The 25,156-nt window shown below is 50.6% G+C and overlaps 2 protein-coding genes across 3 annotated transcripts; both read left to right on the top strand.

Moving 5' to 3' along the window:
• The first annotated feature begins 105 nt into the window (after positions 1-105).
• Arrdc5 (arrestin domain containing 5) lies at positions 106-8,597 on the top strand. 2 transcript variants are annotated; one of them, XM_035445167.1, is made up of 3 exons: positions 106-912; positions 5,169-5,316; positions 8,061-8,597. In XM_035445167.1, the coding sequence occupies exons 1-3, from the start codon at positions 773-775 to the stop codon at positions 8,568-8,570; spliced, it is 798 nt and encodes a 265-aa protein (XP_035301058.1). In that variant the 5' UTR covers positions 106-772; the 3' UTR covers positions 8,571-8,597. The 2 variants fall into 2 exon arrangements, with proteins under 2 accessions (XP_035301058.1, XP_027272771.1); XM_027416970.2 differs by lacking the exon at positions 106-912 and adding an exon at positions 2,128-2,789 and having other exon boundaries at positions 5,111-5,316.
• A 3,539-nt stretch (positions 8,598-12,136) lies between these two features.
• Positions 12,137-25,025, top strand: Plin3 (perilipin 3). Its single transcript, XM_027416864.2, has 8 exons — positions 12,137-12,228; positions 15,008-15,090; positions 16,367-16,565; positions 16,717-16,799; positions 19,676-19,973; positions 22,179-22,378; positions 22,992-23,117; positions 23,863-25,025. The coding sequence occupies exons 2-8, from the start codon at positions 15,025-15,027 to the stop codon at positions 24,211-24,213; spliced, it is 1,323 nt and encodes a 440-aa protein (XP_027272665.1). The 5' UTR covers positions 12,137-12,228; positions 15,008-15,024; the 3' UTR covers positions 24,214-25,025.
• Positions 25,026-25,156: the final 131 nt, after the last annotated feature.

Raw genomic sequence — 25,156 nt, forward strand, 5'->3', positions numbered from 1 at the left:
ATGCACAGGCTGCTGTGGGAGAGTCTGCCACCCTAATGGGTGGAGGGGGGGCGGGCTCTTGATTCCTGATTGGCTCGCGCTGTGGCGGGAAGCGAGAAAGAGAGTGGGGGCGTCCCACGACTGGGTATCTTACCCCACCCCCGGCTCCGCCCAGCGGCCCACGGACCTGCCCTGTTCGCTGTTCCCTGTTTATCAAGACCCAGGTTCTTCAGCATGCAAACCACATAGGAATCCCGGAAGGGACTGCGCCCCCAAAGAACCCTGACCTCTGTACAGGCCCATTCCCCCTCGGCTGGACACACTTTGACCTGTTAAATCTATGACCCGAGTCTCTGACCATAGGCCCCATGGGAGCTTGAGGGGTGCCTCCCCTCCAGATACCCTGCACCCCGTATCCTGAGCACCCCCAGGCGCACTGAGCACAGTGAGTAGCATCCATAAGGGTGCTACTAGTGCCCCCACCCATGCTACCCACCAGAAGGGCTCCCCGCCTCCCGCGCCTGGTTTTTCCCGCCTTCTGCAAGTTGTCCAGGCGGGCAGCGCCTCCCTGCCCCCTCTGCCCCGGCCTGCTCCATTCTGACCATTCTTGGCGGGCACTCGGCTCTGGGCATCAGCAGTAACTGATGAACAGAGAGACCAGAGCTTCGGGACCCAACCTCATTCGAGGCACGCCCTCCCCTCCAGTATTTGGGGTCTCTGGCAAAGCAAATTCTGGGAAAGAAGCAATAAGAAAAATAAGTCTAGAGGACGATTCCAGGTACAATCACAAGCCATGAGGTCGGAAGTGACCAGCGGCCACATGGGGGCTGGGATGGAGACACTTCCGCTGGGAAACGCCAAGGACACATGGGATGTGGAGAAGGCTTGGAGTGGGGGGGCCAGAGAAGGCCCCTGGGGTGGGACAAAGAACAGGTAAGACCTCAGAGGCCATGGGAAGGGCTTCATTCTCTTCCTTCTCTACCTTGGTGGTCCTTAGCAGAAAACTTGGAATTTTTGTTTGTTTTTGCTTTTAGGAGAAGGGTCTCACATAGCCCAGGCTAGCCTCCAACTTGCTCTGTAGCCAAAGACGACTTTAACTCTAGAGTCTCCACTTGCCTAGTTCTGGCTAACAGGTGCACTGTCACACTTGGCCCATTTTGGGGGTTCTTACAAAGCTGTTCCTCCAAAGATGTTTCAGGTACCCCCCTGTGACCCTCAACAGTATCCAGGCCCTCAGCTCTAAGATTTTGGGGGAAAGGACCTTCTACAATAAGGTAGACTTTACAAGTATGGCAAAGGATGTCCCAGATTGCATAGCCTGGTGGTACACACCTGGTACCCCAGCACATGGAAAGTGGGGCAGGAGGACCCACTTTCATCTTCAGTTACACGGCAAATTCCAGGCCAACCTAGACTACATGTGACCCTGTCTCAAAATTGCAAACAATAAAATAATTAACATTAAAAACTGGAGCTGGGGTTTAGGTGCCGAACACCTTTAATCCCAGCACTGGGGAGGCAGAGGCAGGCAGATCTCTGTGAGCTCGAGGCCAGCCTGTCCTAAATAGTGAGTTCCAGGACAGCCTCCAAAGCTACAGAGAAACCCTGTCTCAAAAAATCTAAAATAAATAATAAAAATAAAAATTGGGAACACTTTTAATCCCAGCATTCAAGAGACAGAGGCAGGTAGATCTTTATGAGTTGGAGGTCTACAGAGTTAGTTCCAGGACAGCCAGGGCTACACAGAGAAACCCCATCTCAAAAAAACTAAATAATAGTAATAATAATAATCAGGGTATACAAGGTGGCTTCAACAGATACACGGGTACAGGTGCTTGCCACCAAGACCTGAGTTCAATCACTGAACACAGATAGTGAAAGAAAACTTGACTTCCATGACTTTCAACCTTCACATGCATGTGCCCACACACAAATAAAAATATATTTAACTTTTCATTTAAATAAGAAACAGGGGGACATGACATCACTGCCTACAAAAGCAATCATGCAAGGCAAGTCAAGACAGACCACAGACAGTAAACAGGATCTTCCCATGTAGCATCAGGACATCTGACTCAGGCTTCAGTGTCCAGAAACTACACGCCCCAGGCTGACCCCAAACATGGCAATCCTCCTGCCTCACAAGTGCTGGGATTAAAGGCATAAGCCCCCAACCCTTTTGGCTTATTTTATTTCAATTGTCACACAAAGTTGCCCAGGCTAGCCTTGAACTCCTTTGAGCTCCCTGCCATGGCCTCCTGAGTTGATGTGGAAGGCCTGGAGCTCCAGGCCCAGACTGGAGGGTTTTGGTTTTCTATGATATCCGAGGAAGCAAGAGTCAGGACTGGGGGAATGATGATCCCAGAGATGAGGCAGGGGGATCAGTAGTTCAGGGTTATCCTTGGATACAGGAGCTCGAGGCCAGCCTGTCCTAACAGAGAACCTGTTTCCCTTCCCAGAACTCTGGGTGCAGTGATGTCACAGAGGTCACCACAGCTGAGAAGCCCAGGGAGATCTGGGTGAGGGGAAGGATGTGTCTCCCCCCGCCCAACCTCCCATGACTGTGGTGAAGTCCATCGAGGTAGTGCTGCCCAAAGATGCAGTCTACCTGGCCGGCTCGAATATAGACGGGCAGGTGGTCCTCATCCTCAACAGTACCCTAGTGGACCCTGTTGTGAAGGTGGAGCTTGTCGGTAGGGGTTACGTTGAGTGGAACGAAGAAGTCGGAGAGACCCGCGATTATAGCAGAGATGTTATTTGCAATAATAAAGCAGATTACGTACATAAAATAAAGACATTCCCAATAAAAGGTAAGAATGTGACCAGAAGCCTGGGGCAGGAAGGTAAACAAATCTGCTTGTCAATCAACAAACCCTTAGGAGTATCATGACATAGATTAGAGATAGGCAGAGGGAAGTCATGTTAAATAATGACCAGGGTGAAGATATGAATATAAGGGAACCAATGAGGACACAGACATCCAAAGTGAACTCTTGGGAGGTACTCTCTCTATTCAGTCCCACAAATGGCTGTGAGTGGCTCTCTGAGACACCATTCAAGTTAGCTTTCATGAACAAACATCTCTCTCTGGTACCGAGACTCAACGAGACCCAGGAAGGAGTTCTGAAGGTCATATGGGAGGAGGGGAGGACAGAAAACTGAAGACAAAGATTCTCAACCCTGACAACCCAGCTCTGAAGTATCCTGGCAGTCAGGAGCCAAGGAATACCACAAAGTTACACCGCACAAAAAACCTCACACAAGAGATTTATTGGGAGGGGAAAAAAACAGGAGTGTGCGGCCTCTGCTTGAGCAAGAAACATCAGGGAACTGAACAGGAGGCAGGACTTACATAGAGTTTCTTGGGGATGGGGACAGAAATTTCCAGGGTGGGGATTGGTAGGATTTCAAGTCCAGAGCTTGGGCTTTTTACTCTGTAGGTCCAGCTATTGGGGCAGTTAAAGTGTTCTGTGGGTGGAACCTGGCTGTTGGAGGTCCTCTGGGGAGGGGCTTACACCTTACATCACTTCACCCTGACCATCCTAGGAACTTTGTTTCCTTCCTAGACTCTGTTATTGGGTTATTGTGGGTATTCACAGGGTTTCCAAGTTTGGGGTGTTTTGATTTGTTTTGTTTTTGAGACAGGGTCTCACTACTAGCCCTGACTGTCCTGGCACTCTCTCTGTAGACCAGGCTGGCCTTGCACTTAGAGAGATTCTGCTGCCTCTGCCTCCTGAGTGCTGGGATTAAAAGTTTGCTCCATCAGGCCTCAACCTCTCCGAGGAGCAGATGGGGGGGGAGAGAATGGAGGGGAAACTGGGATTGCAATGTAAAAAATAAATTAAAAAAAATTTAGGGCTGGAGAGATGGCTCAGTGGCTAGGAGCACTGATTGCTCTTCCAGAGGTCCTGGGTTCAATTCCCATGGTGGCTCACAACCATCTGCAATGAGATCTGGTGCCCTCTTCTGACATGCAGGCAGACCACTGTATACATAAGTAAATAAAGACAATTTCTTAAAAAAAAATTTTAAGAAAACGGAAGTAATAGATTAAAAAAAAAGTGTGCTCCATCATGCCCTGGTTTTGTTTTTAATATTCACTTTTTATATGCATGAATATTTTGTCTGCGTATCTGTCTGTGCACCATGTGTGTACTGGTGCCCAAGGAGGTCAGAAGAGAGCAACAGATCCCAAGAACTGGAATTACAGCTGGTGTGAACTGCCATGTGGGTGCTGGGAACCGAATCTGGGTCCTCTGTGGGAGCAGCCAGTGCTCTAACTACTGAGTGATGGCCAGCACCTTTTTTTTTTTTTTTAAGAAAGGGATTTACTCTGTGCCACCATGCTAAGTATTGGGAATTCTTCATTGAAAGAGCTAACTTGGGCACAGTAGCACTCTGGAGGCTGAGGCAGGAGGATTGCTGAAAGTTTGGGGCCAGCCTATGGCACAGAGCCAGCCCTGGGTTCCATTCCCAGCACCATGTTACCCAGGTGTGGTAGTGATGCCCTGTCGCCTGGGTACTGAAGAGGAAGGCAGGAGAGGTCAGGAGTGTGGATCATCCTACATAGTGACCTTCAGGCCAGCCAAGCCCATCCTGAAAGACACAGCACCCTATGACTCATGCAGCTATTTAGGCATTTATTGAGCACCTACTGTTTTCCAAATGCATGCTAAGTATTGAGCCTACAACACTGAATACAACAGATAAGGTTTATGATGTCTTGGAAATTGCTCTGGAAGGGTGGCGATAAGAAGGTTTGGAGCTGAACTGGGTGGTGCTGGTGCACGCCTTTAATCCCAGCACTCAGAAGGCAGAGAAGCAGGCAGATCTCTGTGAGTTTGAGACCAGCCTGGTCTACAGAGTGAGTTCCAGGACAGGCTCCAACAGAGAAACCCCCTCTCCAAAAAAAAAAAAAAAAGAAAGAAAGAAAGAAAGAAAGAAAGAAAAGAAAAGGAAGGAAGGAAGGAAGGAAGAGTTTTCACAGAAAAGGAGGCAGGTTCTATCGTCCTCAGCTGTCGATCAACAAACATGGGAGTGTGGTTCAGTGGTTAGGTCCCAGCCCCAGCGCTCCCACCAGACAAGGTTCTGAAAGGTTCTCACGCACGACCTCGGTGTGTTTCACTTACAGATAATTGGTTAAGGGCAGGCAGCCACACCTTTGACTTCCATTTCAACTTACCTCCCAGGCTTCCATCTACCTTCAACAGCAAGATCGGCCACATCTCCTACTTCGTGCAGGCCCTGTGCATGGGCCGGGAGCATATCCTGGCCAAGAAGAGGCTCTACTTGCTGGTCCAAGGGACTTCTGAATTCCGCCATTGGAACCTAATCCAGGTACCCAGGGGATGGAACAGGAAGGATAGGGCTGCCAACCCAGGCTCCTGAGTCATTTCACAACAGGTGGCTCAAGGGGGGCAGTGATAGGGCTTAGTAAGTAAAGGTGATTGTTGCCAAGCTTGATGCCCTAACTTTGATTCCCAGGGCCCATTTGGAGAGAGAAAGAGAGAGCCAACTCCTGCAAGTTGTCCCTGACCTCCCCATGCATGCTGAAGCCTGGGCTCTCCCCCTCAACACACACAAACCTTATATACACACACACACAATAAGTGATCAAAATTTTTAATTAAAAAAGGTAACTCAGGGGCTGGAGAGATGGCTCAGTAGTTAAGAGTGACTGTTCTTCCAGAGGTCCTGAGTTCAATTCCCAGCAACCACATGGTGGCTCACAACCGCCTTGAATGAGATCTGGTGCCCTCTGTTGGTACGCAGACAGAAGACATAATAAATAAAATCTTTAAAAAAAAAAAAAAAAAAAAAAAAGGTAACTCAGGCCGGGCAGTGATGGCACACACCTTTAATCCCAGCACTTGGGAGGCAGAGGCAGAGGCAGACGGATCTCTGTGAATTTGAGAACAGCTTGGTCTACAGAGCTAGTTCCAGGACAGGCTCCAAAGCTACACAGAGAAACACTGTCTCAAAAAATCAAAGAAAAAAAAAAAAAAAAGGTAACTCAGACATTAGGAGCCTAGCAGGTGGGGTGGCTATCAACTCCATAATTTTACAGCCTGGGATATTTGGCCCTGGGACATCTTGCAGGTGAGTGTCTGTTGGGGGCCATTCCAGGAATGCAGTTCATAATGGAGCACCCCACCAGTACCCCCAAACCTCCTAAAAGCCAAGTGAGGGCATTTAAAAGATGGGTCTAGGTGGAAGTGGTTGCCTCATTGGGGAAGCTCCTGGCATGAAGTGTGCAGAGCCAGGGAGGCCCAACACCCAACAGGGCCCAGGCACTCGCTTAGAACAGTCCAGTCCTTCCTCAGTATCCCTGAGAGAACTTTCAGCTTGCCCAGGCTTCAGCACACACAGCCCAGGTGACTAGGGCGAACCTCCTGAGAGAGAGGGGAGGGGCTTTAGTAGAAGCTTGGGCCAGGCTTAGGCTAGTGACAGAGTCCCCATATAGAGGTTGTCACCTTCACAGCAACAGAAGTTTGTAATCCAGCCAACCACAGAGGAGATGCTGGGAGGTTTCAGGGCCTGAGCACCTGCCCCCTGGTTGGTTGCCCTTGGGTGGGTCATGCATGAACCAAAGAAGACTTTTGGAGAACCATGAGAGCAGCAAGTGGAGGGTACAGCCTGTGCAAAGGCTCTGGGACCACGAAGAGCCCAGTGTGAAGGCATGGAGAGAAAGCCCATGTGTGAACCCAGCTTTGTCCTCATTTACAGGAATGGGGTCCTTGAGGCCTGCAGAAGCCCACTTGTGCCCATGAAGACAAAGTTTTCAACACATAGGAAGGGCTCCAAGGGGCTCTCTCAGCCTTGGAGTACCAGGCAGAGAGCAATAGCTGTTGTTGAGAACCCTGGAAAGATACAGGCATCAGAGGTTTGACAGTGGGAGATGATGTCGGAAGGTCAAAGGTTGGCTATACCCTTGACCCTAAGAGGACAGCTTGTGAAACTGACTGTACTTTTTCTTTCTTTTTTACATTTATTTACGATGCTGGAGGGGCTCCCCAGCAAGTGTATGTGCATCAGAGGACAACTTGTCGGAGTCAGTTCTTTTCTTCCACCACGTGGGCTCCTGGAATTGAACTCAGGTCTTCCAGCTTGGTGGCAGACACCTTTGCCCATTGATCCATCTCTGAGCTGCCACCCTACCCCATAGGTTGTGTCGTTCAAATCACAGGTCATGACCTCTGAGAAAGTCTCTCTCGTGAACTGGGTGTAGCAGTGTACTCCTGTTATCCGGCACTTGAAAGATTTAGACAGGAGGATGGCAGTGTGTAAGAGGGGCAACCTCAGCTACCCAGTGAGGCCCTGTCTCAATGGTGGTGACAACCATGATTGTAATAGTGATAATAGGCCAGGCAATGGTCGTATACACCTTTAATCCCAGGCAATGGTCATATACACCTTTAATCCCAGCACTTGGGAGGTAGAGACAGGAGGATCTCTGTGAGTTTGAGGTCAGCCTGGTGTATAGAGCAAGTTCCAAGACAGGCTCCATAGCTACACAGAGACCCTGTATCGAAAAAAACTAGTAATAATAGAAATAAAGCAACATAGTAAATACAGACAAGAAATCATTGTACAAATGCATGGAATATGGCACTAAAGCTGGTATCAACTCAAAAACAATTATACTTTCAAGGGAGCTGAGACATCTGGCTTTCAAGCTGGATGAAATCAATGGAAAAAGCCTCTTAAACACTCCTAGAAGTGCCAGGTGTTGGTGACACATGCCTTTAATCCCAGCACTTGGGAGGCAGAGGCAGACGGATCTCTGTCAGTTCTAGGCCAGCCTGGTCTACAGAGTGAGTTCCAGGACAACCCCCAATGCCACAGAGAAACCCAGTCTCAAAAAACAAAAACAAAAAGGCTCATTCTGTTGTCCAGGCTGTCCCTTCTGTGGCCCAGGCTGGCCTTGAATAAATCCATCTTCCAATCTGAGCCTCCTGGTACTCCAAGGTCCCTTGCTGGAGACACAAGTCTGAGAGACACAAGTCTGGGTCCCAAGTCCCCCACAGCCTGCAGGAGCTCCAGCTATAAGTCCTCAGCAGGTCTATCCTCTTCCCTTATAGAACCCCCTGTTGGTGGAAGTTGAGAAGAAAGTATCCTACAACTGTTGTAGGCAGGGCTGGGTGACCCTGCAGGTGCAGATGGGCAAGAACATCTTCGTGCCAGGCGAGAAGGTGACATTCACGTCGGAGATCCGCAACAACACGGGCAAGTACATCAAGACCGTGGTGTTCGCCCTCTATGCCCATGTGCAGTATGAGGGCTTCACACCCAATGCCGAGCGGCGTCGGCGGGCAGACAGCAGTGAGCTGCTTCGGCAGATGGCCAATGCTCGCATCCCGGCCTTCAACAGCACCAAGGTGGTCAGTGCTTTCACCCTGCCGCTGGTGTTGTCCGTGAGTAGTGGCTCCCAGGAGAACGAGATTATGCAGACCAGCTATGAGCTTGTAGTCACTATCCACCTCCCCTGGTCTTTGACAACTGTCAAAGCCCGTCTACCTATCGTCATCACCAGCACCAGGGAAGACAAGGCCAGCTGCCCCCAGGTGGACGAGTCACTAAACGAGGATTAACTGGTTTGAATGCCCCGACTTTAAATATTAAAAGCGTATTGTAACTCTATGTGAGTTGCTTGTCTGGTGGGCCCAGGACTAGCTGGGCATGTACAATGCCCTGGGCTCTATCCTTGGATACCACATAATCCCGGTGTGATGGCACACACCTGTCATCCCAGTACTCAGATGGGATGGAGGAACAGGAGTTCAAGGCCAGCCTCAGCATTCTTAGCAAGTCCAGGCTAGCCTGGGCTATGTGAGATCCAGTCTGAATGGAACAAAGATGTCTCTAAAGTCTTGGCAGAAAAGCCACTGTGGGCCAAGTTCCCATGGGTTAAGTATCTACCTCTAAACAGAGATCTCCAAGGCCTTAGGCATGGTGATGCACGCCTATCATCCCAGAACTGGGGAGGCTGGGAGATTTAAGTCCAGCCAGCCTGGACTATGTGAGACCTTGTGTCAGTGTTCATGCCATAGCTGCCATGACAACCCAGCTAAGGCTTTCTGGAACATTCTATCCAGCTCTGCAACTTTCACAGGGAGACTCCTTCCCCCTCCGCCCTGAGACTCAGTGACCCACACCACATTTCCTGTGTGGTGACTGATGGCACCCACCATGCCAGGTGGGCCAATGGGAGATGGCAGCTGGGGCCACCCTGCTTCCTGTCCCCCATGGAAGGGCCCCTCATTCTTCCTGGCTTCCAACCCCAAAATAACCCCCCTCCCAGGAACCTAAGCTACTCACACAGCTGCAAGCTCAGGAGGAGCACTGGCTGCAGCTGCCACCCAGGGACTGTCCATACTGCAAGCCCCAACCAACAGTGCTATGATCAGTCTCCCCACCTTCTAGGGCTGGTGGGAGAAGCACTGTTCTTGTCAATTAGAAGCTCTTGACTTCTAAGGGTCCTATGGACCAGAATGCCCCACTCCCAAGTCCAAGGTGACACCTCCATGTTCGCTTATTCAGTTTCAAGGTGGTCACCCGGACAGCAGTCCCCAGTCTCCACCCAGGAACAGAGACAGCAAGAACAGTTTGTCCCCACTGGCATGATAACATGACCAGGATGTCCTGTTTGCTGGCAGTGCTCTGAGTGTCCAGGCAAGCCAGGTCACCTGGGCCAGGCTGCCCTCTCTGGGGACTGGGAGGACTGTGGTCCCCGAAGGATTGGATTACAGGCCCCATAGGGAACAGCCCTTGGGCCAGCCAAGGTATTTACAAAGTGAAGTCTGCCCACTGGCCTGCTTGCTTTTAAGTCACCTCAGGAGCCACCAGGCACCCTGCAGGGTCTGTCTCAGAGCCCAGAGAAACAAGAAACCAAGGAGACTTAGTGGCTACCTCTCAAAGGAGCTGGAGCTGCCAGCATGTGGTGGCCAGAGAAAGGAGACCAGTAGGCCCAAGGGGCCTGGAAGAAGCTAGACCAGCCTGGTGGGCCATGGGTCTCAGAGCTATGCCCCTCCCCCAAGCCGGCCACCACCACTGCCTCTCACAGGAGACAGTGAGCAGCTGGTGCCATGAGGCCAAGGAGGTCGGGGACAGCCAGGGCCTGTGTGTTAAATGTCCCTCAGTTTCCTGTGGTGAGAAGGAAAAAACACTGGCCACATGAGTTGGAGAAGTGGACAGCATCTGGCCATTAGGTTGCTGAATGAAAAGCAAGGACTTGAGGCTGTTAATGTGTCCTTCAATGAGTGGGGACAGGTTGACATCAGGACTCAGCCACTGTAGAGGGAGAGCTCTCTTTTATCTAGGATCTTCGTTTTTCCTGCCTCAAATCTCATGCATCCCAGGCTGGCCTCAAACTCATTTAGCACAGGCTGCCCTTGAACTGACCCTCCTCATCCCCCCCTACCCCTAGCTCCAGGGTGCTGGGGTGACAGGCATGCACCACACCTGGTGGATGTGTTGCTGGGGAAGGAACCCAAGTTTGGTGTGTACTGATTAAGCAGTCTGTCCCAGCCCCTAATTTCTTCTAAAATTAAAAGTTGCCAGAGTGGTTGCATATGCCTCTCATTCCAACACTGGGAGACTGAGGCAGGGGGATGGCCTCAGTGAGACAAAGTAAAAGTTCCTTGGAGGCCAGCAAGATGGATCAGTGAGGAAGGGAGCTTGCTGCCAGTTCTGAAGATCTGAGTTCAATCCCCAGGCACCATGTGGTAGAGAGACATGACGCCTGAGTGCTCTTCTTGTCTGACCTCAATTTTTAAATATTTCTTGAATTAACTCTAGCAATTATTGTTTTATTTGTTTTTGAGACAGATTCACTATGTAGCTCTGACTGTTCCCCTAAAGTCTTTTTTTTTGGGGGGGGAGGGGTTCAAACAGGTTTATGTGTAGCTTTTGGATCCTGTCCTGGAACTGGCTCTGTAGACCAGGCTGGCCTCGAAATCACAGAGATCCGCCTACCTCTGCCTCCTGAGTGCTGCGATTATAGGTGTGTGCCACCACCGCTCAACCCTCCTAAGTCTTAATGCTATCCTGCCAGCCTGTCATCGCACTGGACTGAGTGCTACCAAGCCAAGAGGGTCCAGACTATGTCCCCAGGGCTACCCTGCAGAACCTTGGTATACAGTAGGTGTTGAATGCCTATATACACAGCCAATGAACCACAGGCCAGGCCCAGAGTTAATGGTACATGCCTGCTAAGTCACAGAGGAAAGGGACACCCTCGCTGGCACAGGGGGAAGTGCATCATCGGGGTGGAGGCCACAGAGGGAAGGGCGCCATGCCATGAAGGCACAGAGCGAAGGGGCGCTGTGTGGGTCAGGGCGTCACCAGCGGCAGCGTGCCCCATCCGTCTTCCGCCCCTGTGAAGGCATCACTGTTCAGTGGAAACAGGAAGAAGAGGAATTCAGTCATCAAGGCAACCCAGAAAAAGGAGGTCCGGGGAAGAAGTCAGGAAAGATTGGAGGTACCTCAGTAAAGGTGGGTCCTCCCCAGGTTGGGCTCACGTTGGCGCATGAGCAGTTGCAAGCGCCTATGCACATTTCCCCCCCACTGGAGACCTGAGGGATTGGGGAGCAGCACATAGGGTCACCCTGAGGCCGTCTGAGGTTAACCCCTTGGCTTACAGACAACGGGAGAAAGATTTCAGGAAGGCGGGCAGCCTCAGGGACTGCTTGATACAGGAGTCCAGGAACCACGGTGGCCAGCCATCTCCTGGGCCTCAGCGCCCACCTCGCCCACCAGAAGGCCTCGGCACGGTGAGCGCCTCAGGCTGGCTGAGAGAGCAAGCTTTCATTTAGGGCCCTATCGAGGTTGTGTATACTCCTGGCTATTGATTCCCAGAGTTCGGATGGAGACTATCACTTGGCGTATCTGAAGATGTCGCAGCTATCCCTGGATCCACAACCTTCTTTGAAACATGGAAACATGAAGGATGCCAGGATCCCCTAAACTCTCAGGAAAGGACGTTAGACAGGCTTTCCTTCCCCCTTCCATAAAAGACCAGAACTTTAGGTCTTTTGAGGACTCAACTAACAGGCAACCTGGTCTGGGGCTCCTGAGAAAGGTGGGTAAGTGGGCGGGACTAAGTCACAGGGCCCTCTTATTGGTCCTCTGTCCCGTCACTCTCAAGCTCCTCCCCCACGGGATCCACAGGGCCGCCCCGCCCCTCCAGGGCAGATCCGAACTGACTTTGGGAGGGCTCGGTTTCCCTGCCTCGACAACCTGAGGACTCTGGTGAGAGTTGGGGGGCCCAGGGTCGATCTTGGGGCTCCCCTGGGGAGGAGGGAGACACGAGGCTTTCCTGGGAGGGTCAGAGGCTCCCAAATCTCTGCACGCTAGGAAATTCCACTTTTATAGGAGAGTAACTTTTGCCGGAGGCTGCAACTGTTGCAGCACTTGCAACTCTTGCTTGGCCTGGCCACCCTGGGACTTTGGAGGTGGGGAATGAGTTCCTGAGTGTCAAGGAAGGTGGCTTCTACCGTCCTGGGTCTCCAGAGTTAAGAGTTGTGCTCAAACGCACGTCCCACGCTTCCTGGCCTGCAACTCCACCTTCCTTTCCCGGTACCGAGTCTCCTGTCCTTCAGAGTAATCAATCAATCCTGCTGCTTCGGTTGTAAATAGTTTTACCAGCCCAGCACTGGTCCCGACCTAGAGCGGGTGTAGGGTGGGGAGTGTAGGGGGAGGGACCCTTGCATAAAGCCAGGCTTGTTCCACCCTGGGCCTGGTGCAGCCCTCGCTTGGAATCTCTGATTCAGTCTTTTGTTTCTGTTTTGGTAATTGGTTTTGGAAATGGGCCTGTTCTGTAAACTAGGATGGCCTGGAACTTGCCATCCCCCTGCCTCCACCAGTAATGCTGAGATGACAGCATTGTCACTAAACCAGGCAGAAAGACTTCCTTGACCACTTCAAAGTCCTGGCTACACGCAGCAGTCTTTGACCCTGGGGGCTTCTCTGGCTTTCTCAGCAGAGAAAGTAATCTTGTGGGCGGGGTGTGAGAGGGTCGGTCAGTTCCTGGCAGCTGGAGCCAGCTCTACAGAGGTCACAGACCCCCAAGAACTAAGAAAGTGCTTATCTACAGTGGCCACCCTTTGCTTGGGGTGGGGGGCTCCAGGAGTGTCTGACTGACTTCAAAGGGGTCAATTAGGCTTTGCTGCCCACCAGGTAAGGCGACAGTAACCTGGCTTAAGTGGTGATCACAAGACTTGAAGCATGACCCTCATCACCTGACTGCTCTGTTGGGAAACCTTTATCACAAACCGGAAGTTGCAGCCTTCACTATCAGCAGTTAGGCTGCGGTATGCCAGACCGGTTTATTGAGCATCTGACAGACGCCACCATCCAATCCACCAGAGAGTCTGAGCTATAGATAATGGCAAGCAAGCTTCCCAAGGAGTTGAGCCCTCTGAGCTCCTTCCAGGGGTCTCCAGAGTCAGGATCAGGGGCTAGTGAGTTGGCAGAGATCGATACCTGAGTTTGACCTCCAAAATTCATGGTGGAATGAGAAAAACTACCCCTACAGGTTATCTTGTGACTTCCATATAGGCACACAATGGCAAGCATACACTAACATAGACACATGATAAACAATAAATAAAATGTAGAAAATGAAACAGAAAGAGGGCTGGGGGTGTCGCTCAGTGGTCAGCGCTTACCTAACATGTGATAAGACCCCAGGGAACCACCTCAAACATTGTGTATACACACACACTCCAAAACAGAATCTGTGTTCTGGAGTTACTGGGTTCAGACCTGTCACATCAAAATTTTCTGGGGCACCAGGGTCTGAATTAGGGGCAACCTTTAGACTCAGTGTGGATATGAGTCAATGGTGCTGGTGGAGACAGCATGGCCTATCCTGATTCTGCTTTCAATGAGCTGAGACTCGAGTTTCCCTCTGATGTGGTCTCATTGGTTCAAAACTATTTTTTGAGACAAGGTCTTATGTAGCCCAGACTGTCCTAGAATTAATTCATGATATAGTTGAGGATGACCTTGAAGTCCTGACCTTCCTCCTAAGTGCTGGGGTGACAGGTGTGTGCCACCACTCCTGGTTTGTGTGGTTTTGGTAGCATCACTGGGGTATGCCAGCTCTGCCCACTAACCCCAGCCCCTGGTTTTTGAATAGGATTACTTACCTGGCCTAAAATTCAGGGACCCGGCCCGGTGTTGGTGGTGCACACCTTTAATCCCAACACTCGGGAGGCAGAGGCAGGCAGATCTCTGAGTTTGAAGCCAGCCTGGTCTCCAGAGCAAGTGGAGAAGCTACACAGAGAAACCCTGTCTTGAAAAACAAATAATAATAATAATAAAAATCAGGGACCCACCTTCTACCCCCATCCTCTATCTGAAACCTGTCCTTAGTCTCCCCATTTTCCCAGATCTTCTAACATCTATGTGAAGATAAAATCAGGCCGGAGAGCTGACTCAGTGGTTAGGGCGATCACTGCTCCTTCAGGGGATCCAGGTTCGGTTACCAGCATGCACTCAGGTGCCTCATACCACCTAACTCCAGTCCCAGGGGACCTGACACCCTCTCCTGCACTCTGGCTACTGCATGCACATAAAACCAAAATATAAATATAAGATTTATTTATTTATTTAGAGACAGGGGGTTTAACTCTGCAGACCAGGTTGGCCTGGGACTCACAGAAATCTGCCTGCCAGTGCTCCCGAGTGCTGGAATTAAAAAGACCTGGGAACCCTGTCACAACCATCAGGAGTTAGGAGTTCTAAAGTTAGAGGTTGGGGGTGTGGTGAGGGTGGAGCACCCCTCCTCCCCCTGTGCAGGGCTGGGGGAGTGGTCAAGGGTGCAGCTTTGCTGAGTGCCTGGGGCAGTGGCTTGGCTCTCCAGCACCAAAAGGGTCAGGGGTTGGGAAGGAGCTGTGGTGAGCTAGGCTCCACTTTGGACCTTCTGAATCAGTGACAGGGCTCTGAGAGAGCTGAAGGTTCATAGATCAACCCTGCTTCCTGTGTTCATGGAGCAGGCTGTCATTTGACTCTCTTTTGCTTGAAGCACCTGCTGCTGAAACCATGTCTAGCAATGGGACAGATGCTCCTGCTGAAGCCCAGGCTGCTGTGGAAGAACCTGTCCCACAGGTGAGGGGCCTGAGTTGCAGGGAGCCCTGCAACTTCTGAGAGTTCTCTGTGGCAGACTGCTGGGGTCTGGGAGGGGCAGCCAGGAGAGAAGTCTGGAGGTCTGCCTCCTTCCTTCCTTCATTTTCTTTTTTTTTTTCTTTTAGCTTGAGACAGGGTCTCACTATGTAGCCCAGGCTATCATGGAACTTCCAGAGATTGCCCCTACCTCTGCCTTCTGAATGCTGGGGATTAGACACCTATGCCTAACCCTTCATCCTTTGTCTCCTTTCAATACAGGGTCTCATGTAGCACAGGCTAGCCTCAAACTCACTATATGGCCAAGGATGATTTTGAATTCCTTTTACATGCTTCTCTGCCTCCCATCTCTCTGTCTCTCCCCAACTCTCTTTCCCCATCTCTCTGTGTCTCTGAGACTGTCGTTTAACCCAGGATGACCTCCAATTCACAATGTAGCCCAGGATACCACAGTCATAATAGAACCCTTGAGGTTCCGGTCTATGCTGAATGACATCATGTGCCATGGCCCCCAAGTTTCTAGGGTTGGGGATGGAACATAGGGCTCCAGCAGCACAATGTGATCCACAAGGAGGGATGCCAACAAGGCAGTCCGATAAGATAAGTCTTATAAAATATATAGATTTATGATAATTAAGACTGAGCTAACAGATGAGAATCCTAGTCATTGGCCAAGCAGCATTGTACCTAATACAAGTTTCTGTGTATTCATTTGGGCCTAACTCGGGCGGGCGGCTGGCGTAAAGCTCACACGTGGCGCTTGCGCTCAGGACTTTTGGCGGAAAGATTTATTGTAACATAGGGCCTGTTATGTGGCACACCAGTGCACTAACAAAAATGGGGTTCCGCCGGGCGTTGGTGGCGCATGCATTTAATCCCAACACTGGGGAGGCAGAGGCAGGCAGATCTCTGTGAGTTCGAGACCAGCCTGGTCTCTAGAGCGAGTTCCAGGAGAGACTCCAAAGCTACACAGAGAAACTCTGTCTTGAAAAATCAAAAAAAAAAAAAAAAAAAAGAAAGAAAGAAAGAAAGAAAACAAAAGAAATGGGGTTCCTTTGTCATGGCACTGCCTGAGTCTGTCCTGGGTGGCCAGTCTGATGCTCAAACAAGTAAGCCACCAGAAGCACGTGATGGAACCTTCAGGTTCCTGCCTTGTGCAGTTGTTTTTACTAGGCATGATGGAGCCCTGCTGGCCTGCTCCCCCAAAATGAGAGCAGGCCTGTGGGCGTCCCGAGCTCCTAGCCCAGTCTCCTGCCCTCAGCCCAGCGTGGTGGACCGCATGGCCAGCCTGCCTCTCATCAGCTCCACGTGTGAGATGGTGAGCGCAGCATACACCTCCACCAAGGACCGATACCCCCATGTGAGGACCGTGTGTGATGTGGCTGAGAAAGGCGTCAAGACCCTCACTGCGGCTGCGGTCAGTGGGGCACAGCCCATCTTGTCCAAGCTGGAGCCCCAGAGTGAGTTGAGGACCCCAGGGTGTGGAGAATGCTTCTCATGGCCATTTTTGGAGGGGGGTGACTCCTCAGTTTCTCTGAAACTGGCTCTAGGTGGCTCTCCCCACCTCTGAAGGGCACTTACAGTGGGTGTGTTTTCTCTTGTGCCCTGCAGTTGCTTCGGCCAGCGAGTACGCGCACCGAGGGCTGGACAGATTGCAGGAGAGCCTGCCCATCCTCCAACAGCCGACTGAGAAGGTCAGTGCTAGGTCAATTGACTCTGTCTTGAGGCCCTGCCTGGACCCTCCAAGTCCATGCTTTATATTCAACACGCAGATGACAGTCCTTACTGTTCCCACCCACATTGGGCAGAAAGGTCTTGAAGTTTGGCCACATCCAGTCAGAATACCATCTGGATCCCACTGAACCCAGAGCAAAGGGCACTCAGTATCATCTGTCCTCTCAAGCACCATGCACCATTTGATGGGGGTACACACCTTTAGAAACAGTTGTAAGCCTTTAGGAAGGAACCTAAACCCAAGAAGGCGGGGGACAAGGCTACAGCAGATGCAGCCATTAGAGCCTGCCCCAGGACCTTTGATGAACTGGTTTTTTGGTTTGGTTTTTGGTTTTTCTTTTTTTTAAGATTTTGTTTATTTTTATTATGTATACAACATTCTGCTTCCATGTATATCTGCACACCAGAAGAGGGCACCAGATCTCATAACGGATGGTTGTGAGCCACCATGTGGTTGCTGGGAATTGAACTCAGGACCTCTGGAAGAGCAGCAGTGCTCTTAACCTCTGAGCCATCTCTCCAGCCCATTTAAACTTTTTTTTTTTTTTTTTTTTTTGAGGCAGGTTTCTCTGTGGCTTTGGAGACTGTCTTGGAACTAGCTCTTGTTTCTGGAACTCACAGAGATCTGCCTGCCTCTGTCCTGAGTGCTGGGATTAAAGTGTGCCACCAACACCGCCTTTTTTTTTTTTTTTTTTTTTTTTTTAAGATTTTTGATTTTTGGTTTTTCAAGACAGGGTTTCTCTGTGACTTTTTGGAGGCTGTCCTAGAACTAGCTCTTGTAGCTCAGACTGGTCTCGAAATCACGGAGATCCACCTGCCTCTGCTTCCCAGGATTAAAGGTGTGCGCCACCAACGCTCGCCTGATGAGCTGTTCTTAGCTGAAACAGAAACTCAGCTCTCTGATCCCCAGAGCATCCATTAACCAAATCCAAATGAGTGAGATTTTTTGTGTGTTGTTTTTTGGTTTTTGTTTTTGTTTGTTCTTTCAAGACAGGGTTTCTCTGTGTAGCTTTGGAGCCTGTCCTGTCCCTCACGCTGAAAACCAGACTGGTCTTGAACTCACAGAGATCCGCCTGCCTCTGCCTCTGAGTGCTGGCATCAAAGGTGTGTGCCACCATCACCAGGCAACAGGGTCTTTCTTAGATAGCCCAAGCTGACTTGAATGTTCTGTGTACTCACTGACCATGCCCCTTGCCCCTCACTGGGGGATTCTAGGCAGGTGCTCCAGCTAGCCCCCATTCCTGTCTGGCCTCTGAATCAAGTACTGCATAGCCACTTTCCGAAGGGGACACATTTCGTTCTCGTTCTTGTGGGCTGGTCCCCTCCTCATATGCCATGTCCAGGAATAGTGTCAACCCCAGAACAGGTCTTCACTTCTGCACAGAAGTGCACATCTGGCCCCACATCTGGCTGTAGTCACAGCTGGAGACCTCCCAGCAGTCCTCTCTCTATCATTGCCAGCACTTTTTTCTCCGGACACAGATCTGCTTAGAGGTATCCTTCACAGTGCTCCCTTCCATTATTGAAGGGAGCACTTCAGGGTTAGAGTCTCCTGATTCATGCCACAGAGACAGTACTGTGGCTCTGGACTTTGCATTTGGGAGAGGCTGAGCTGTATTTCATGTTCTGGGTGATGGGGAGGTCATTTTACCTTTGAGCCACATGGGACCAGCTGGTGGCCAACCTGATCCTAGTACATAAGCTGCAGCTACACAGTGAGTTTTGGGTTGGAGCAGCCTGGGATATCCTATGTCAAGAATAAATAGGGCTGCCGGGCATTGGTGGCGCACGCCTTTAATCCCAGCACTTGGGAGGCAGAGGCAGGCGGATCTCTGTGATTTCGAGGCCAGCCTGGTCTACAAGAGAAACGCTGTCTTGAAAGACCAAAATAAATAAATAAATAAATAAATAAATAAATAAATAAAGAAGAAGCAGAAGAAGGAGGAGGAGGAGGAGGAGGAGAAGGAGGAGGAGGAGGAGGAAGAAGAAATAGGGCCAAAAAATTTTAAAAAAAAAAGGGGGGCCAAGATAGTTCAGTGAGTAAAGGTGACCTCACCCAAGCCTGAGGACCCGAGTTCTAGCCCCAGGACCCACAGATGGGAGAGAACTGAGTCCTACATGTTGCTGTGGCACACACACAAATGTAAAACGAAATTTAAGGTACTTATTAATTAAGAGACTAGAGGAATGGCTCAGTGATTGAGTGTTTGTTGTTCTTCCATAGGGCCTGAGTTCAGTTCCCATTACCCAGATAGCTCACAACTGCTGTGACTCCAGCTGGCCTCCGAGGGCACGTGCACAACAGAGAACATACACCTATATAGATGTACAACTTAAATAAAAGTAATATAAATCTTTTTAAAAATTTTAACAAATTGGGAAGGATATAGGTTCAGCCAGGATCACCTTCAAATAAAAAGCAAAGACACAGAGAGGTTGAGTGACTTGCCTGAGTCCACACAGCTTGGTGTGGTTTGAATTTGGAACAATACTGTGCTTTGAAGTCTTTTTTGAGATAGTAGCCTTGGCTGACCTGGAGTTCACTGTGTCGACCAAGCTGGAATCCAATTCACAGAAATCCACCTGCCTCCCCAGTGCCACATTGCCCCAGGTATGAAGTCTTAACCACACAGGGGCTTGAACGACCCCTCTCTGGCTGACATGTCCTGTCCTGCAGGTAGCCTTGGCTGACCTGGAGTTCACTGTGTCGACCAAGCTGGAATCCAATTCACAGAAATCCACCTGCCTCCCCAGTGCCACATTGCCCCAGCTATGAAGTCTTAACCACACAGGGGCTTGAATGACCCCTCTCTGGCTGACATGTCCTGTCCTGCAGGTTCTAGCAGACACTAAGGAACTGGTGTCATCTACAGTATCTGGAGCCAAAGAAATAGTATCCAGCTCAGTGACCAGTGCAAAGGACACAGTGGCCACCCGGGTAACCGGGGCAGTGGATGTGACTCGGGGGGCTGTGCAGAGCACCATGGACATGACAAAGTCAGCAGTGACCAGCGGTGTCCAGTCGGTCCTGGGCTCCCGAGTGGGACAAATGGTGATTGGTGGAGTGGACTCAATGCTGGTAAAATCAGAGGCCTGGGCGGACAACCGCCTGCCCCTGACGGATGCAGAGCTGGGTGAGTATCCTCAGGCCTCAGTGCCTACGCTTGGTCCTCCCCACAACTGCCACCCTCCTCTGCCCACAGCCCTCCAGGTCCCCTGGCGGATTCTGTCCATCCACCATGTAGGTTCCAGGAATCAAACTAAGTTAGGCTTGACAAAAAGCTTTTACCTACTGAGCTATTTCTTGGTTCAAGGATGATCCCCTTGTCTCCAACTCCCAAGTACTGGGTTAGACAGGTGCTTCCTGGCTTCCTTAGTGGTCTTGGTTCCTCCTTGGCTGTCCAGGAGCCTGCAGCTCCATGGGTTTTGACTGGCACATAGCCATGTAAAGCCAGAGCAGCATTCACTCCCAGCGAACAGTGACCCTCTGTGGGGGAGACCTATCCCCAGTACAGACACCAGCCTGTCAGAGGGTGGGGTGCAATGTATGAACAGGAACCAGAGGCTCTGTGGAGGCTGCTCCTGTCTGAGCAGCCTTGGTTTTAACAACTGCCCTTGCAGATGCATACCTGATGAGGACATGTGTCCTATAGGACCCAGGTGGCTTGTGGGTAACGCCAGGTAGGGAATAGTAGATACTTGTGGGAGCTAGTTTTGTAACCCAAGCAAAGTGTCACCCCAGTACTTGGGAGGCTGAGGCAGGAAGATGGAGAATTTCTAGGCCAGCATGGGCTACATAGCACGACCCTGTCTCAAATATAGAATTAGCTTCAATCTGGGGCTGTGGGTAGAGCATTCACCTAGCACACACAGGGCCCTGGGTTCCATCCCCAGCACAACATAGCCAAGCATGGTGGCACAGACCAGTAGACCCAGCACTCAGGAGGTGGAGACCAGCCTGAGTCTTTTCCCACCCTTTCCAGTTCAGACCAATTGAACTGCCTGTCTTCCAGGGACACAAAGCCTGACCCTCCCTGTGTCATGCTACTCTCTGCCCATGGCTTCCTGTCCTTGCCTTGGCTAAAAGCACCAGGCTGCTTTCACTTCCCTGGGTGCAGCCCCCAGCTTCCAAGAGAACTGCTATAAACCATCTGGCCTGGACAAAATGTAACCATTTTCTTTTGAAAAATCTACTGTGTAAGGGGAAATGAGAAGGGGATTTTTTTTTTTCAGAATATAGGATTTTGCCTAGTGTGAGTACACACACCTTTAATCCCAGCACTTTCCAGGCAGAGGCAGGTGTATGTCTATGAGTTTGATGAGATGTCTCAAAAAACAAACAAAACCCACAAAGGCCTTTGAGTGCCTGTGCTAAGGCCACAGGTTGGCCTCTGTCTGCCCAAGGCCATTCTTCCCGTTGTTTTTTACAGGGTGTCAGTGACCTGGGGCTCACAGATTTGGCTAGGCTGGCTGTCCGGAGGAGCCCTGGGGGTCCATCCTCCCGTCTCCTTCTCTGTGGCAGGCTTTCTTGGACCAACAGCCCCCAAGCCATAACATGGAAGCTTATTATTAATTATGAATTCTCAGCCTTAGTTTAGGCTTGTCCCACTGGATCTTATAACTTATATTAACCTGTTTCTGTTCATCTACATTTTGCCTTGGGGCTTTTTACCTTTTTTTCATTCTGTAAGTCTACTTTCCTGCTTCTCTGTGTCTGCTGGCTGTCCCAGCACATCTCCCTCTCTTTCTCTGACATTTCTCTCTTGAGCCTAGATTCCTCCTCCTCCTTATTCTCTCTGCCTGCCAGCCCGGCCTGTCCCTCTACTGCCTAGCAGTTGGCTTTTCAGCTTTGTATTACACCAGTCAGGTGCCTTAGGCAGGCAAGGTGAAACAGCAGCACATCTTTACATAGTTAAACAATTTTCTTCAACACAAACAAATGCAACACATTTCTACATAGCTAAACAAATATTCTATTCCACAATACTCCTCCCTGGTGCTGGGCTTAAAAGCTTGTGCTTTTCAATTTTTTAAAAATATATTTCACTTTAATCATATGAAGTATGCCTGTGCTAAGTGTATTTCAAGTGTCTAGAGCACAACTTCCACGGATTGAACTTGGTTTCTCAGGCTTGGCAGCACGCATCTTGGCCTGCTCAGCCATCTTGCTGGCCAAGTCCTGGGAATGAACTTTGTTTTGCTTTTTATTCTGAGATGGGGGCTCCTGTAGCTTGGGTTGCCAGAGACCTGCAAGCCTCCTGCCTCGGGTTCTCAACCCTCGACACAGGGCATGCACCAGGCAGTGTGAGCTTGAGCATTCTCCCCCTCTGTGCCCACAGCCCTGATTGCCACATCCCCAGAGGGCTCAGACCTGGCCTCACTGCAGCAGCAGAGACAAGAAAGGAACTACTTCGTCCGGCTGGGCTCGCTGTCAGAACGGCTGCGCAACCACGCCTATGAACATTCACTGGGCAAGCTGCGCAGCGCTAGGCAGAATGCCCATGAGGCACTGCAGCAGCTCACGCATGCACTCAGCCTGGTGAGAGTCGGGGTGTGACCAAGGCTGGGGCCACCTTCCTATCTTACCTCATAGCAGGTGGGCTGGGCTAGTTCCCCTGGGCTGGCTTCATACACCATAGTGTATGAGTCAGCTCAGGCTGTGTAGCAAAGTACACAATCTGTGCAGCTGAACCAGACACATTCATTGTACAACCTTGTGAGAGGAGTTGCAGGCTTTGATAGTGAACCCAGTGTCATTATCTAGACGGTTCCAGGGTGTGTGGGGCAGGGCACAGGCTTTCTCTACTTTCCTGGCAGCTAGGGATGCTGGTCGCTGGGTCCCGAGATCAGCTAAGGCACTCTTCTGTCATATTCCCTGTGAAACTGACTGACGGTGGTTGCTGGTGGAGCAGGGTCCATCCTCAGCATTGCCCAAGGGCAGAAGCAAAGGTGTGGGACTCCTTGGCAGAGCCTTTCATCCAGGCAGAGGCCAGCCTGGTCTACATAGTGAATTCCAGGCTAGCTAGAAAAGAAAAAAAAATGTAAATGAAGAATATCCCCGTTCCTGTTGTCCCCAACTGGCTGGAGCCCAACATCTGGGACAGAGGAGTGCTCCCTTTGACACAACCCCCACCCTTTTCTCTGGACCGCAGATGGAATCGGTGAAACAGGGCATGGACCAGAGGCTGGGGGAGGGGCAGGAGAAGCTACACCACATGTGGCTCAGCTGGAACCAGAAGAAGCCCCAAGATGCAGAAAAGGATGCAGCTAAACCAGAGGTACCTGCTGGGCACCGGGATCCCTGTGTCCGTCTGCATACCCTGCTCTGTGCACTCTGTGCTTCCTGTCCCAGGGGTGACCACAGAATCCAGGCTTTACATGATTCTGTTTTGGCTTTTTTTCTATCTTGGTTTCTCAAGGACCTCACTATGTAGCAGTGGCTGTCCTGGAACTCTCTCTCTAGCCCAGGTTGGTCTGGAACTCAGAGAGATCCACCTGCCTCTGCCTCCCAAGTGCTGAGATTAAAGGCGTGGACCACCACCACCTGGCATTTTTGGCTTTGGTTTTTAATTTTTGTATTTTTAAAATTGCTATGGAGGGTTGTTTGGTTTTGTTTTGAGATCACAGCTGTATGGCCATCACATCTGGTCTCTTAGTGTCCACATTGTGGTTTGATTTGGGGTTTGTATTTTTGTTGTTTTTTTCTTTTTTTCTTTTTTGAGACAGGGTTTCTCTGTATTGCTTTGGAGCCTGTCCTGGAATTGGCTCTGTAGACCAGGTTGGCCTCGAACTCAGAGAGATCCGCCTGCCTGGGATTAAAGGCGTGAATCAATCACTGCCCAGCTGCTTTTTAATTTTTTTCTGTTTGGCTTCTGTCCCCTCCTAGTAGCTTTTGTGTTCGACGATGAGTCTAGATTCTAGGCATCTTCCAGTGTCTCCCTGGTTATAGGAGCCTGAGGGGAGTCCCTGATGCTGGGCTGTCCCCCTGCTGGCCCTCACCCCATCCCCACTCTCTCCTTCCAGCAGGTGGAGGCCCGGGCACTCAGCATGTTGAGGGACATCACCCAGCAGCTGCAAAGCACGTGTGTGGCCCTGGGGGCCAGCATCCAGGGCCTGCCTGGCCACATCAGGGAGCAGGCCCAGCAGGCCCGCAGCCAGGTTGAGGATCTTCAGGCCACCTTCTCTGGCATCCATTCCTTCCAGGACCTCACAGCAGGTGTTCTTGCCCAGACTCGAGAGCGCATAGCCAGAGCCCGGGAGGCCCTCGACCACACTGTGGAGTACGTGGCCCAGAACACTCCAGTCACATGGCTGGTGGGCCCCTTTGCTCCTGGAATCACTGAGAAACCCCTGGAAGAGGAGAAGCAGGGATAGGGGTCAGGGCCCGCAGCTGGCTCCAGTCAGCTTTTCCCAAAAGTCCTGTTGCACACCAAGTCCTCACCTACCCTGAGTCTGAAGAAGTATTTAACCTCTTCCCATCAGTCTTTTAAAGCAAAAAAAAAAAAAAAAAAAAAAAAAAAAAATTCTAGAATGTTACTGGAAAATTTTTTCTAGAATGTTCTAGAAAAATTTTTTCCCTAAAAAAAAAAAAATCAGGATAACTAGTAGTGATGGCACATGCCTGTCATCCTATGCCAGCACTGTGACAGTAGAAACTGGAAGATCTAGAATTCAAAGCCAGCTGGGCAGTGGTGGTGCATGCCTTTAATCCCAGCACTCAGGAGGCAGAGGCAGGCAGATCTCTTGAGTTCAAGATCAGCCTGGTCTACAAGAGCTAGCTCCAGTACAGACTCCAAAACTACAAAGAGAAACCCTGCCTCAGGAAAAAAAAAGAAAGAAAGAAAGAAAGAAAGAAAGAAAGAAAGAAAGAAAGAAAGAAAGAATTCAAAGCCAGATGCTGCATAGCAAACTCAGTTATAGCCTAAGCTAGGTAAGACCTTGTCTTGACAGACATCAGGTCATGGTGATACTGCATTCTGGTCCCTTTACTATGTCATGACCTACAATAGCAAGCGCTTTCCTAACAGACCCTGATACCTGATCCAAGAAGCCCGCCTCCATGACAGGGTGGACAGCAGGGATGTGAAAATCATTTCAGATGAGAAAGTGGCTGAAGGCTGAGTGTCCAGTGTTCCTCAAACCCTGGGGTTCAGTATTGCTTTAATAAATTTTACATGCATCAGAGACCAGGCAGATGGTGTGTTTGTTCCTTTCCCAGCCATGGATCCACCCTGGCAGAGGACCAGGAGGGACCTGCTGCCCATTTCCCTTCCCTGCACATTCTGTGAGGTGAAGAGGAGGTCAGTGCAGCAGACTG

The sequence above is a fragment of the Cricetulus griseus genome, chromosome 5 (genome assembly GCF_003668045.3).
Source record: "Cricetulus griseus strain 17A/GY chromosome 5, alternate assembly CriGri-PICRH-1.0, whole genome shotgun sequence".
In the NCBI taxonomy this organism is placed as follows: domain Eukaryota; kingdom Metazoa; phylum Chordata; class Mammalia; order Rodentia; family Cricetidae; genus Cricetulus; species Cricetulus griseus.